At 40.3% G+C, this 15097-nt stretch overlaps 1 protein-coding gene across 1 annotated transcript in view; it reads right to left on the reverse strand.

The window, feature by feature from the left end:
• Positions 1-15092, reverse strand: part of hadhaa (hydroxyacyl-CoA dehydrogenase trifunctional multienzyme complex subunit alpha a) — a 23732-nt gene extending 8640 nt beyond the window's left edge. The window contains exons 1-13 of the mRNA XM_036581154.1: positions 14961-15092; positions 11775-11816; positions 11595-11665; positions 9724-9857; positions 9284-9422; positions 8250-8369; positions 7317-7427; positions 6296-6413; positions 6060-6178; positions 4090-4146; positions 2652-2761; positions 1179-1313; positions 166-337 (exon numbers count right to left, since the gene is read on the reverse strand). Coding sequence (XP_036437047.1) covers positions 166-337; positions 1179-1313; positions 2652-2761; positions 4090-4146; positions 6060-6178; positions 6296-6413; positions 7317-7427; positions 8250-8369; positions 9284-9422; positions 9724-9857; positions 11595-11665; positions 11775-11816; positions 14961-15027 — 1395 coding nt within the window. The 5' untranslated portion in view covers positions 15028-15092. The remainder of the gene's footprint in view (positions 1-165; positions 338-1178; positions 1314-2651; positions 2762-4089; positions 4147-6059; positions 6179-6295; positions 6414-7316; positions 7428-8249; positions 8370-9283; positions 9423-9723; positions 9858-11594; positions 11666-11774; positions 11817-14960) is intronic.
• Between the last annotated feature and the right edge of the window lie 5 nt (positions 15093-15097).

The following is a 15097-nucleotide window of genomic DNA, read 5'->3' on the forward strand; positions in this document are numbered from 1 at the left end:
AGCTAGTAGCTAACGAAACGGCAAAGAGAGTGATTTAAGACAAACATCGATAATTTGGAGATGAATGGACTTATTTGTGTTTATAATCACTCCAGCTGGTTTCCTGATACATTTAATCTGCAACGAGAAACTGACAAACACTAAACTCACACTTCAAATACTCACAGCTTCCACTTCCTTCAGCACTTTGTGTTTGATTGACAGATCCTCAAACACTGCCTCTATCACCATGTCAGCCTTCTCGAAGCCGCTGTAGTCCAGCTGACCCGTCAGGAAGGACAGAGTCATGTCCCTCTCAAACGTTGTTATGCTCTTCTTCTTGGCTTTATCGTTCAATCTGATGGAGAGAGAGAGAGAGAGAGAGAGAATGATTGTACGTTAAATAAATAATAAAACATATATAAACGGAAGAGCAACGTACATAAAAGCAAAATAAAATCACAAAAAGGTAATTAAAGAGCTTAAGTGTTATTAAAATTAGCTTATTCAAGGCAAAGTGCAATGAGAATAAAGAGCAAAACAGCCACGTGAACATTAATTGTGATTGTTTTCAGTATATTAAACTATACAAATATTAGAAGTGGATCTCAGGAAATATATGTTACAAGCAAATGTAGGACATGGACCCTGTACAACAGGCCAACACTGCACAGGAACAACCTAAAGCCTATTTACTGTGGTCAATCGGCCGAAAAAGAGCTGAGGAGGAGCCACTAGATCTTCTCAGCTCACGCTAAACTTTCTGTCTCTGCCTTAGCTTAACTAACAATAGAGTTCTGCATTCAGTAAAATAAAAGGTGAGGTTAACTCTATGCTACAGCATCACTGCAGTGGCAAGTACTGTACTACTGTACAGATGTAAAGTCTTTGGTAAGAACTTCAACAGTTACAGACACAATAAAACACGATTCATGATGAATTATATACTTTAAGGGTTTAATAATTGTTTTGACCATCTACATTTGTAATGCTGTAAATCTATCAGTTCGACTAAGACCACCAGAAATGCCTCACTGCCCCCTAGTGGCTGCCTCAAGTTATCACAGCTTTCATTTAGACACTGTTGTCTGTCTCCCTCTAGTGGATGAAACAGTGTACTGCAGATTTTGTATGTATGTATTTTGTCATTGAGACCTGTCAGACTCGTGTGTGTGTGTGTGTGTGTTTGTGTGTCTCACCCCTTGTAGACCTGATCGTGTCCTCTGGCTAGTCCCTCTGCTGTTGTGTCCTTCAAGATAGTGGCCACGCCCTTATCCACTGTTACCTGGGCGATACCTGCTCCCATCAGCCCCGCCCCCAGGATCGCCAAGTTCCTGATCAATCACAAACAGGGACAGTTATTGCATCAACACTGAGAAATACCTCAGACATGCCGGTCCATTCAAGTCTCACCCTCGAGACTAGAGGCATGTGCATGTGGATATTGTGATGCCCGATAATGTGGTCAAAATAAAAACTAGTCACAGAACCCGAAACCTGCCATAGCCTGAAGCTGAAGCATTAGATTTATCTTAAGAACAGTCTCTAAGGTAGCTTATAGCAGCCTTAAAGGGGAACTTGACTGATTTTTGAAAAATTTCTTCATAATTTAATCCTTAAGCAGTCAACAAAGTCATTCAGAGTGGTTTGGTGTGAAACGCTCAGTTCTAGAGAAACTTCAGTCGGAATCATTCACAGTGGTGGTGATAGGAACCAGACGTCCACCTCTAAAAGCTCCCTCACAGAAAGATATTACATGAAATGTCTGACACATTGTTTTAGGATAGTTTTGAGAAGATTTTGGCCCAAAACGTATATTTTTAGATACATTTACGTTGGGGAAGTACTATAGGCTATATTTGTGCTGTCGTCATGGAGACCCCTGGTTCCTCCCACCACCACTGTAAAGAAATCAGAGTTGGTCAGCTTTTCGGAAAAGCCACATTTTGCATCAAACCACTCTGAGCGACTTTGTTTACATCTCAACCACTGAATTATACAGAAATTTGGAAAAATCAGTGGAACTGCCCTTTTAAGATGAAGCCTACCAGACCAGTATTTCATATTTTCATGAGCTCTATCCTATTCTATTCTATTTCAGGACTAAGGCTAACTGAGCACTGAAGGCATTTTAACAGAAAAATCATGATCATCTCAACCACCGAATTATGCAGAAATTTAAAAAAACAGGTGGAGTTCCCCTTGTCATCATAAGGACACCAGTGAAATAAGCAAAGAACCATTTTTTTCACAATATTATTACATTATTACACGTAAGTCAGAGACATTGTTTTCCAACCGTTTTGAGAAGATTATGGTTTAAAATGTTTTTTTTTAATGTATTCAATGGTGGAGAAGTATTGTAAGGCAAAACAGTCCCTAAAGAAAAATTGGTGGATTTCTCCTTTAATCATACACAACTGAGAGGCTGTACTTTGTTCTGTTAATGTTTTCTCAGCATCAGACAGTCATTACCAATGCAGGCTTATAAGCATTAGTAAAGCTTGCTAATTAAACACTATGTTTAATGATTACGTCTGAAAATACTTGAACCACCACAAACATTTGAAACATGATGTTATATAGAATTAAAGATTTCAGACTATTAAATAATAATCATGAGAAAGCTCTGCAGCCAGACGAGGCTGAGGCTGTTCCTGGAGTAAACTTACTTCACTTCTCTCTCCGGTTTTCCAAAGTTGTTCTTCTTGCAGGCCACCTGACCCTGATACAGGCCAATCAGAGCTCTGCTCTCGGGGGTCATCGCCAGCTTACCGAAGTTCTACAATACAAAAAGTAAAGAAAGAGGTTAAAAAATGAAAAAGAGTGGGCGAAGAAAATGAACCACAAATTAACTTACACACCCGGTTTATGGTGAGTAACACTAACATAGTGTCATAAAGCAAAGTTGAAACACCCCAGATTTCCTAGGTGAAACTTTTTTTGCTAATTTTAGTGACGATTTATATTTGTTTGCTGAGTTTAACATGTTGGGAAAACCAGAAGGAGTGAAAGCTGAAATGAAGCGTGTTCAGTGCTGAGTGGAGCTCTGAGCCACAGCTGAGCGATCACAGTTAGTTTTTCAGAGGATTTCCTGCCTCTGATTTTTCCTCTATCAGCTCAGTATGAGCTCCACACCAACACTCACTGGCAGAGTGACGTTCTGCTCTCTTTTCTGTTGTTCTTTCATCTCTATCTCTCTCTCTTTCTTTCCTTTTTCTTGGTCTCTATCTATTCCTTTCCTTTTCTTTCCTCTTTTCTTGTTTCCCTTTATACTTTTTCTTTCTTTCTTTTCTACCCCTCTTCTCCCTTCACTATACACACTTTCATTCATTCTGGTTTTCTCTTTCTTCCCCCTTTCTCTATCCTTTTTTCCTTTATTTTCTCCCCTTAATCTCCCTTTTTTTCCTCTTTTCTTTGTTCTTTCCCTCTTTAGCCTTTTTCTTTCTCTTTCTTTTCTCCCTCCTCCCTGCACTATACATCCTTTCATTCTTTTTTTCTGTCTTCCTTGATCTGTTTTTCCCCTTTCTTTTTCTTTTCTGTTTTTCCCCTTTCTTTTTCTTTTCTGTTTTCTACCCCTCTCTTTCCTGCACTTCCGCTCCTTCATTTTCTTTCTATTCTCTTTTCTTCTCTCGTTTCTCTCTCTTTCTTCCTTCTTTTCTTTATCCTTTTTCCTTTCTTTCTTTTCTCCCTCCTCTCCCTTCACTATACATGCTTTCATTCACATTATTTCTCGTCACTTTCTTTTCTTCCTCTCTCTCCCCCCTTTACTCCCTCTCTCCTTCTCGGTGCTGAGTTTATACAGGCTGTTTATGATGAAGGGCCGACGCTTAATTCAGAACAAGAGCGCTTGAATCAGTGGAACTGCCACTGACCTGAAAGTGAATGCGTGGAATGTGTTTATTTGGCTGTTCAGACGAGAGTTCGGAATTTGACAACATCATTTTTAAACACAGACATCATTTTTAAGCACGTGGTACACCTTAATCCCGCCACACTGCTCTCCCCTACCCCTGCTTCAAATATCTACGGCTGGTTGAACTGATTCTAACAGCTAAGCAGCGCTAAGTCTTTGGTGGGTAAAGAAAAAAATAAAAAAGTGATACTGACCACTGACTCTACATGGTATCCTTCAGCTGGACCCTTCTCCACTCCCACCTGCACAGCCTGACACACAAACACAGGACATTAGCAGCACGGCACATTATATATGTTTGAACATATGCACATCAACATATATATATAGCAGAGCTGATGTTATACAGTGCTGTGAATAAGTATTTGCCCCCTCTTGATATCTGCACATTTGTCTTAAAACAAAAGACAACTTGATTAAACACATAATACAATGTTTTATCATCATTTCATTTACTGAAGGAAAAAAAAAAAATCCAACATCAACTTGCCCTGGGTGAAAAAGTAATTGCCCCCCACTGTTAGACAACCAATGAAACAAATTTAGTTGATAATTTGGATTAATTAAATTTGACATACGCAGGCTTGATTACAGCAAAGCCCTTCTGAACCTAACATGTCACTTAAACAGGAGCTTTCTAACAATGATGTAGGTTAAACAAAGCAGCACACTAGGATCACAAGACAGTCCAAAAGAGACGACAGAGTTATCAAAATATGTCAGTCGGGAAACGACTAAAGTTCTGAGGCTCCACCAAACCACAGTGAGAGCTTTATCTCCAAATGGAGAAACCTTGGAACAGTGGTGAACCCCTGAAAAGTCCTCCGAGAGCATGGTGACAACTCATCCAGGAAGTCCAAGAACACGGACAAACATCTACGGAACTGCAGGCCTCGCTCACCTCAGATAATGTCAGCGTTCATGATTCCACATTAGAAAGAGACCAAGTAAAAACTAGGGGTGGGCTAAAATATCGATACAGCGATACAACTTATAGCTTTCTTTTGCGATACGTTATCAATACGCTGGTGCCAAATATTGATTTATTTATTGAAACATGCATGTGCTGTAAACACTCTAAACAGACTCCTCCTTCAATCTGATTTACCAGACTCACTCTTTCATGTCTCCCCATGGTGGCGCTAAGGCACTAATGAACAGGGTAAACCTGCCGTGAAGGATAAACAAAACAAAAAAAAATCTCTCAGGGAGAAATAGCAGGCAACAAACTGTCTTGTTGAAGTACACGGGCAACAGAACGAACATGCATAGCCACCTTCGTCATCATCCTGACCTGGTTGTTGAGAAAACGGCTAACGCTGCCACAGCTCGAAGTCAGCCTACAATCAATACAGTTTTTAAAGCAGAACTTCCTTGTACGTCCCTGAGGGCTACCAGTATTTTGAGAGAGCAATGTGTATTTTTGCATTAATGTATATTTTTATATACGTTTATTTTTTGTATTTTTTCACACAGTTAATAAACATTTTAGTCAGAACTGTTCTGCTTTCTGGCAGTTTATGGCTATTTTACATTGGAATGATGACACGCAGTCAGTGTATGTGTGTTAAAGAGGCATGAAGCTAAGCTTGCCTTTTGAAATAATATTCTGTGGACTGACGAGTCGAAAGTAGAACTTTTTTGAAGACGTGTCCCATTAAATCTGGTGTAAAGATAACAGAATTCCACACTAAGAACATCAAACCAACATGGTGGAGGTAGTGTCATGGTGCTGCTGCTTCAGGGTCTGGCTGGCTTGCCATAATTGACAGAAAAAGAAGAGAATGTCCTGTCTGGTCTTCAGTCTGTGATCTGAAGCTCAAGCACAATTTGGTTATGCAGCAAGATCTAAAGCACAAGAGCAAGTCCACCTCTGAACGATTCAAAAAGAACCAAAACTAAGCTGACTTAGACAATATCCTGACTTGAAACCCCACTGAGATGCTGTAGCACGACCTTAAATGGGCAGTTCAGGCTTGAAAGTCTTCCAACGAGGCTGAATCAAAGAATAGTGGGCCTGAATTCCTCCACAGTGATGTCTGATGACTGACCTTCAGATACAGGAAGCTGTTTGGTTGCAGCTGTTGATGAGATCTGCCCTTTTTTATTGTGCATTGTAAACGGTGAACCTAAGTAAAGAATGTACACGTTAGTAAATGTTTACCTCTATGATCTTGAGCGGTGCTGGATAAAGGCCTTTGGTCTGTTTCATCACTTTCTGGGTGACCGTTTTGTAGACCTGCTTCCTCACTAAGGGAATTCCCAACACTGCGTCCTGCACCTCTGACACACACAGACACAACCCGTCAGTAACCGAGGCGGCTGTGCATGACCGTCACAAGAACAGCGAAATATGAAAGTTCAGTATTCATAGGTGTGAAGTTCAGAGATGTGAGTTACTCTGCATGAGGCCTTTCTTCTTCTCCACAGTCACGGTCTTATTAGCCAGGCCTTTAGCCACGCCCACTGCCACCTCCTCCAGATAGTCTATAAGCCTCTCCTCAGGGTCCTTCACACCCTGGACCTGCAGAGAGAGAGAGAGAGAGAGAGAGAGAGAGAGAGAGAGAGAGAGAGAGAGAGAGAGAGAGAGAAAAGAACAGACAGAAGGGAAAAAGAAAAGAGAGAGACACAGAGGAAAAGAGACACAAAGAAAAGAGGGGAAAAGAAGAGGAGAGGGAGAGAGAGAAAAAAAAGAGAGAGAAAAAGAAAAAAGAGAGACAGGGGAAAAAGAATAGGAGAGAGAAAGTAGAAGAAGAGAGAGAGCAAAAAGAATGAGAATGAGAGCAAGAAAGAGGAGAGAGAAAAGAATAGGAGAGAGAAATAGAAGGAGAAAAGAAACAGAAAGGGGAGAAAGTGAGGATAGAGAGGAAAAGCGAGAGAGAACAAGAGAGAGAGAGAGAGAATTAAATAAATGAATAGTCCTGAAGCTGCCAGTCTTGCTTTGAAACATTTTCGTTTGAAATAAAGGTCTTTTAGGTCAAAATAACATGGAGGTAATTTCAGGACTTGATGACGTTGGCCTGTTTACATGTCTGTGATTGTACAAGACTTACAAACCATTTATAAATTAAAAAAAGTCAAAAAAGGGTTAAAAACACTGCTCTGACCTCGGGTAGGCTCTTCCAAAGTAACTGTTTGAGCTCACAGTTTGCTGGACTGTGCTATCAAAGCTAATTAAAATTACACGGAGTGGAACATCGACACATTTAACACCATGCTAATGTTAAAGATCCACACCCTCCTCACACAGAACATCATCTAAAATCACTAACGGACTCTACATGATGTCCATCCTTTCACTCAAACTGAGATGTGCACTTCTAATTATGTTGAATGGGATTTTTGTCATTGTTACGTAAAGCTTGCCCAGCCTAGCAACGGCACAGACTGATGAATTAGGGGGCGTCTGTAAATTCCTAACCGTCTTACCCAGTGGGTCGATCACATGGTGGACGAGGCCCATCTTCTTCGCCTTGTCTGCTCGAATGCTCCTGCCAGTCAGCATCACATCAAATGCAGTAGGAAGACCCAGCTGGACATAAGATACAAAATTAAATAAGTAAGGAAACAAATAAATAATAATAAGCTGAATGATTAATCGAAAGAGTGCAATAACCAACATTATTCAACATTGTCTCGAAGCTCAGCGGCGTCAGATTGGGAGTTTTTCACAACACATCGTAGGTATTTACGTTTTAACGTCACACGCGCAGACTCGAAAAAGAAGGTCCGGCTCGATATTTAGGTCTCAAACGCAAAATCAACATTATACTGACGAAGAAATGATACAACAGTAGATAATTCACTCACATCTTCAGAAACCACGTCCTTCACCAAGTTTCGACTGAGTTCTCTATGAATTCTCTTTCAATGCGCTCACAATCATCAGATTCATCCGCTCGGGGAAGGGGTCCGAAGCACAACCAGTGTTACAAAATCTTCCGCATGTTGCATGCAGTTACACGTTTCCACCAGAGAGGTCTCCAAATCCCCAAATCTTACAAAGTGCAGCTTTAGATTTTAATTGGGGAAAGTGTTCACAAGCCAAAGAAATGGATGTGCTGGCCTACTTGGTGGACAAAAAGGCCTGCAGCTATATTTAGAATAAATAGAATCTAATTTAACGATCAGAAAAATTGCAATTAGTTATTTTCCCTAAATCGTTCAGCCCTACCACCAAGAGGAGAACAGAGTCAAAGACCTTAAGAACTTAATTTATTTTTTTACTTAATGTCTTATATTCTGAGATGACCTGAACGCAGCAGGGCTCTGAAGGGAGCGGCTATAAATAGATGTGCAGATTTGGGACTGATTAAATGGCTCTGTGAGTCAGAGAGTCTGAGAAAAGTCTCACCATTTTGGGCATTCTCTGAGTGCCTCCGGCCCCCGGCAGCAGCCCCAGCATCACCTCCGGGAAGGCCATAGCCGTTTTCTTACTCTTAGTGGCCACACGGTAATGACACGCGATCGCAAACTGAAACAGAGACAGAGAGACCACTATTAACCTGAAAGGGTGGGGAAAGGTGGGTAATAAGACATCATTGTCACAATAAACTATTTTATTAGGCTTTTTTAAGCACATAATGGGTATCAGCAGTACTTAAGCCCTACAGTGCAATAATGTCTCAGGGTAAAAATTCAAAATCGATTAAATATGTTTGCTGCCAACACGGCGCCACAGTGGAATGGATATGGCTACACTATAGGTCTGCCCACCTCTAACTCATTTACCTTATTATTCGATGAATTGATGGAGGTGGAGCAGAAAACATCCATCCAACTACTCATCCATCATCTACCCAACCATCCAACCAACCATCCATCCATTAAACTAATTATTAAACCATTTATCCTATTCATCCATCCAATCATCCATTTAACAACCCATCCATTCATCCCCTGACCCCTCCGTTCAACAATTCATCCATCCAACATAGATCTACTTACCCGTTCATTCAACCCATCCATCCATTCAATTATTCATCCATACAACCACTCATCCACCCATCCACCCACACATTTAACCATTCACTTATTTATCCATCCATCCACATAACCCACAAATTTAACCATCCAACCACCCACACCTTCAACCATCCATCGATCCATCCAACCATCCACCCACCCACACCTTCAACCATCCAACCATCCATCCATCCACCCCCACATTCAACCATGCATCCATCCATCAATCCACCAACAAATTCAACCATCCAACCATCCATTTACTCAACCACCCTCACAACCAACCATCCAACCATTCATCCATCCATCCACCCTCATATTCATCCATCCATCCATCCAACCAACCATGCAACCATCCACAAATCCACCAACCCAAGAATCTACCCATCCATTCCCTCCTCTTCTCTGTCTTCTTTGTCTTACCTCCAGGCCGCCACCCATACAGGTGCCATTAATAGCTGCCACAAAGGGGATGGGCGATTTCTCTATCTTCTCAAACATCATCTGTCCTTCCTTTGAGAGCCCAGACACTTCTTCTGCACTCTTACAGGCCTTCAGCATACTGAGAGAGAATAAGGGATTAATCCCAGTCACAAAGAAAACAATACATAAAATCGTGCATGTCTGTGAGCGTATCTGCACGTAATCATACACACAAACGTTCAAACTGTTCAGAATCAATGTTGACACAGATATATAACCAATTTGGTTACAGTTAGATACATAAAGTCAATCTAATATTCTAGTATTAACTGTTTTAAATAGTTAGTAAAAAGCCTGGAAGCCAGAAAAAGAAGTGTCAGATGTGTCTAGATGATGAACAGAGTTAATGATCCTATAATGAAGAAGTGTGTGAATCATACTCGAGGTTGGCCCCTGCGATGAAGCAGCCTGGTTTGGTGGAGATTACCACAGCGCTCTTTACTGCACTGTTCCCCCAAACCTCATTCAGCACCTCCATCATATCATCCTGCAGCTGCCTCGTCAGCGTGTTCACCTGCACACACACACCCACACACACACACCACACACACACACACACACACACACACACACACAAACGCTATTACCTGCAAAGTTCTACACAAATTATTAAGAGCTGTAATTACAAATGCAGAATTTCAGTGGAGCTCCTACACTGTAACTTCAAGGTTGGTTAAAACTGGTGCTAAAGGCTACGTTCACATTACAAGCCTCGTTGCTCAAATCCGATTTTTTGCTCAGATCCGATTTCTCTGACACGATGGTTCACACTCATTTAGGTGATTCAAATCTGTCATTAATGTGACGAACCGGCGTCCTGAAATGACCCTCATGAGCTCATCCTACTCAGTAACGTCACGTGAATGAATCACGTTCATCATCAGCACAAACTAACGAGCAGAACGAGCTTCGCTGAGAAGATCATTAACTCTGATCAGCTCTCAGCTTCATTATTAGAGCGAGACGAAGGAGAAAAAGGTGAGATGAGCTGCTTTTCCACCATTTACAGGCTTTACTTCTGTTCGGAGCTACTGCCATGGTAACGCTGAATGATGGTGCAGTGGAACAAAAGCACATGAATTCCGAGCGTCACATTAAGGTCACATGGCCACAAATCGGATACGTATCTGATCTAGGACCCCATATGAAAGCGGCTCAGGTCGGATTTGAAAAGATCAGATTTGGGTGTCCACACAGCCCTGAAAACATCAGATCTGAGTCACATTAGGGCAAAAAATCGGATTTGTGCCACTTCAGCCTGGTAATGTGAACACAGCCAAATACACTACCGTGTGTGGTAGAATTCCATTCAGGCTTCAGTATCAAATAATCAATACTTATGTAGTCTTATCAGTATCAGCTAGCCAATAAGCAGGCCTGTTCCAAAATCTAGACTGCTGATTGGCTGTCCAAATGACATTCCATAACAACTTTATTAGCGTCAGCAGTCTGTTAAACAAATGCATAGTTTTGTTGTGGGAACAAAATCTTCAAAAAAAAGACAAAACCTTCTTAACTTTCAAAGTACGTTAATGTAGAAGGATTTTATTCCAAGTAATTTTGCACCATTTCTGTTGAATGAAACTGAGTTTTCAAATTATATATATATAAAAAATGATGTTATTTGCTTAACATTTACTTTTTATTCTTTAATATGTTGAAAAAAATAAAACATTAATTGTGGCCTGTATAGTTTATGTTTTATTTTTCCCAATACATTAAACTCAGTAAATAAACAGAAATTCTGCACTTAAACTGACAGAAAAGCGCCATATTTATGTGCTCTCTGTAGAGGGTGCGTTCTCTTATTTTCACCTAGAACATTTTTTTAATTAGAATTTTTCATTTTTCACCACTTTTTAGGTCCTTTCCTAAGTTAGAATAACTGATACAACAAAAAAAATATAAACTGTTTTGTAAAAAATATACTTTTACTTATCGCTGCTGTCGGAACAAAACCTCGTATGTCCAAAATGATAACTTTACAGGAAAAGGAAAAACATATTTTTTTGGTCCATTCATCATGAAATTTACACACAATGTAAAGAGCAACACACATTTTCAAATTATATGAAAAACTGAAAAATGGTGACTCAAGGTTTTGTTCTGACAGCAACGATATACTTAATACTTACATATTAAAAATGCATGTAAGATTTTGTATTTGAAAGAAAGGACTGAAAGTATCAGGAATCAGCAGCGTGCTAGTACGCTAACAGGAATGACAGAACAGCGAGGTACAGATGCTGACCTTGGAGGTGGGATCGTTGATCCTGATAACTGCCACATTATCTTTGACCTCATAATTAACATGAGTACGAGCTGGAGAGGAGAAAAGAGGAACCCGCTTATTAGACATAAACATACTTATATTCATATTATTAAATATTTATGATGCAATTATATGGTTTAACAAGATTTCTATACTTGCCTGACAAAGCTGCTGACGCAGACAGGCTGCGGCGTCCATTCACTGAAATAAATGAATTAGTTAGCAGTAATAAAGCCATTTTTATGCACAAGCATTACATTTAAAAATGTGAACAATACTGGATCCATAAGGTTTGTTTGCGGCCTTGAAATCAATTTAACCCACTGATGTTTAATTAATATTGAAATTATTATTTTAACAAAACAGAAAACAATAATGAGATCAGAGAGTGAAAATTTCATGTAACCAAAAAATTTCCAATGAACATTTTTAGAAGTGTGTGACCAGGGGTGCCCAAACTTTGTCTTAGCAGGGCCAAAGTGCAACATTTGTGGTGTGGCAAGCGGCAAAAAAGACAAAATAATGTAATACAAATAGAAAAGGCAGGTAGCTTTTGACATTTTTTGACATTTTTTCCCATGTTACTAAAATTTCATACAGAAAATAAGAACTTAACACGCTGTAAATGGCATATAGTCCCATAATAAGTGGTATAGTAGTATTGTAGAAAAAGTAATAGTACTGTAAATAAAGTACAAATATGTTTGCTTCCTCTCTAGGTGAGGGGGCAGCGTTGGCCAAATCAAACATCTTTGGAACTTTGGAACCTGTGACTAAAGTATTCAGCTGCTGTAGATTCACAATTGCTTTAGTTAAGGTTTATGTAAAAAGCTGCACTTTAACAGGCAAAACCTTCCAATCTTTTCTGATCAAACTGAAGGACAGGTGTTACAACACGTTCTGTGGCATTCTTATCTTTCTAAATATAGTTTCTGGATATGAACAGGTTTAGGGAGGAAAGACAAAGACAAACTTCAGTATAAACCATATCACAACGCAGGATATGAAAATGACTCAGATTGTTTGTGCACTCTAACCCAAATACTGTAGAGACAGATACGGCATGACCTTTGGCCTAATTACTTTCTCCTTCACCTCACACTGTCATGAGGTAATGGAAACATACACATCTTCTGTGACACTAAACAGAGATTATAACACAACCAGTTTAGTTGGCATGACCGTTGTATTAACATGTGCTATTCCTGTGTCTGTTTAGGACACTAGAAACAAGAATGAATTTATCAGAATGAACCGCATGTCATCTTAAAGGAATCCCACCGTTTTGTCAAACTTCCCTCATAATAAAATGGTTAAGATGTAAACAGAGTCATTCAGAGAGGTTTGGTGTGAAATGCTCTGTTCTAGAGTCAGAATTGTTCACAGTGGTGGTGATAGGAACCAAACGTCCACCTCTAAAAGCTCCCTCACAGAAAGTTACTACATGCCTGAAACATTGTTTTATACACACACATACATATATATATATATATATACACATATATATATACACACACACACACACACACACACACACACATACACATATACATATATATATATATATAGGCTGTAACTGCATTGTAGTCATGGCGACCCCTGGCTCCTATTACCACCACTATAAAAAAAAAAAAAAGTTGGTAAGCTTTTCTGCAATGGCACATTTTGCATCAAACCATTCTGAGCGACTTTGTTTACATCTCAACCACTGAATTATACCGAAATTTGGAAAAATCTGTGGAATTCCCCTTTAAGATGAGGCCTACCGGACCAGTATTTCATACTGAGCTCTATTCTATTCTATACTATTCTAACACATTCTAGGACTAAGGCTAACTGAGCACTGCAGGCATCTTAACCCTCACATTATTATTATCTCAACAACTGAATTATGCAGAAATTCTGAAAAACAGGTGGAGTTCCCCTTGTCATTATAAGGACACCACCGAAATGAGCAAAGAACCATTTTTTGAAATACTATGCACAAAACCTGTCAACACACACTGAAGTGAGCTTAACTACATGTTACATGGTGTAGGTTTGGGTCACTATGGCTGCGTCTACACCAGCATATGGCCATACCTAAAGGGGAACTCCACCAATTTTTCAACAATTCTACGTAATTAAATGGTTGAGATGTAAACGATGTAATTCAGAGTGGTTTGGTATGAAATGCTCTGTTTTAGAGAAACTAAAGAACTGTTCACAGTGGTGGTGATAGGAACCAGACGTCCACCTCTAAAAGCTCCCTCACAGAAAGTTACTACATGAAATGGTTATGAATTCACTGCCTGATGCCTGAGACACTGTTTTATGGCAGATTTGTGACATTTGGCATAAAATGCATTTAGTGGTGGAGGGATACATGCAGGGCATTGTGAGGCAAAACAGCCCCCAAAGAAAACGTATTTTTTCTAATTTCCACTATTTTACCATCACTGACATTCCATATAAACTCATGTAGGTTCACTGGTGGTTTTGGATAAAATGTGATAAAATGTAAATAAAATGTCTACATTTGTGTCGTAGTCATGGCGACCCCCGGTTCCTATCACCACCACTGTAAAGAGTCTCTACCATGAACCACTTCACACCAAACCACTCTGAATGACATCTCAAGGACTAAGTTATTCAGAACTTCTGAAAAGTTGGTGGAGCGCCCCTTTACCAGCATACATATAGAACACCAGCATTAGCACTACACTTATCAGACTCTTTAAGAGCCTTCAAGGGTTCTGTAGTCAAGAAAATGGTTCTATATAGAAGCATGAACACTCAAAGAACCCAGTGCATGATTTAAGGGTTCTTTGCATCGTGAAAGGGTTCTTCAGATTGATGGAGAACGTGCTGTAGATGGTTCTACTATTGTTGCAAGCCAAGGAACCCTTTTTGCTGAGAGTGCATAGCAGCTATGTACAGTATATCACAGTATATACAGTATATACAGTATATTACAGTGTACTGGTTTGGTTTTTCATCTGATTTCTCATATTTTGCTCATTTCTGGACGAGAAAATCGAGAAGAGAACCAAAATAAAACTTCACTGCGCATTAAAAACGCGTGTCCACTTCAGAGAGTTACATACAGAAATACACAGGATGACTTTGATGCACTTGGGTTACAGAGCGGTATGCTGGTCATGCACCTGGTCACCCAGTTCCTCCTAGCCCCGCCCACCGTCCCTGAAGAAGTGGGTGAAAGTTCACCCGTTCTCCTCCTCGGCCAGCAGGGTCGAATAAGGTCAGTAAATGCCACTCTAGCTTCTGCACTAAAGCCGAATTCACTAAATAAGCACAAAGACGTGCAAAAGCTACTCGCGCCACCTGCGCCTCGCGTGCACCCACCTGAGAAATGCCCGTATCTGCTGAACGCAGACCTCACCAGCGCTCCCGCCGCTCTCGCGCTCGCCATCGCAGTCCTAGCTTCACTCACACAGACCGTGAAGCGAAAGCGCGAGCTTGAACCCCCCGTGAGCGCGAGC

This window comes from Colossoma macropomum, unplaced genomic scaffold (assembly GCF_904425465.1).
Source record: "Colossoma macropomum unplaced genomic scaffold, Colossoma_macropomum, whole genome shotgun sequence".
Taxonomy (NCBI): Eukaryota; Metazoa; Chordata; class Actinopteri; order Characiformes; family Serrasalmidae; genus Colossoma; species Colossoma macropomum.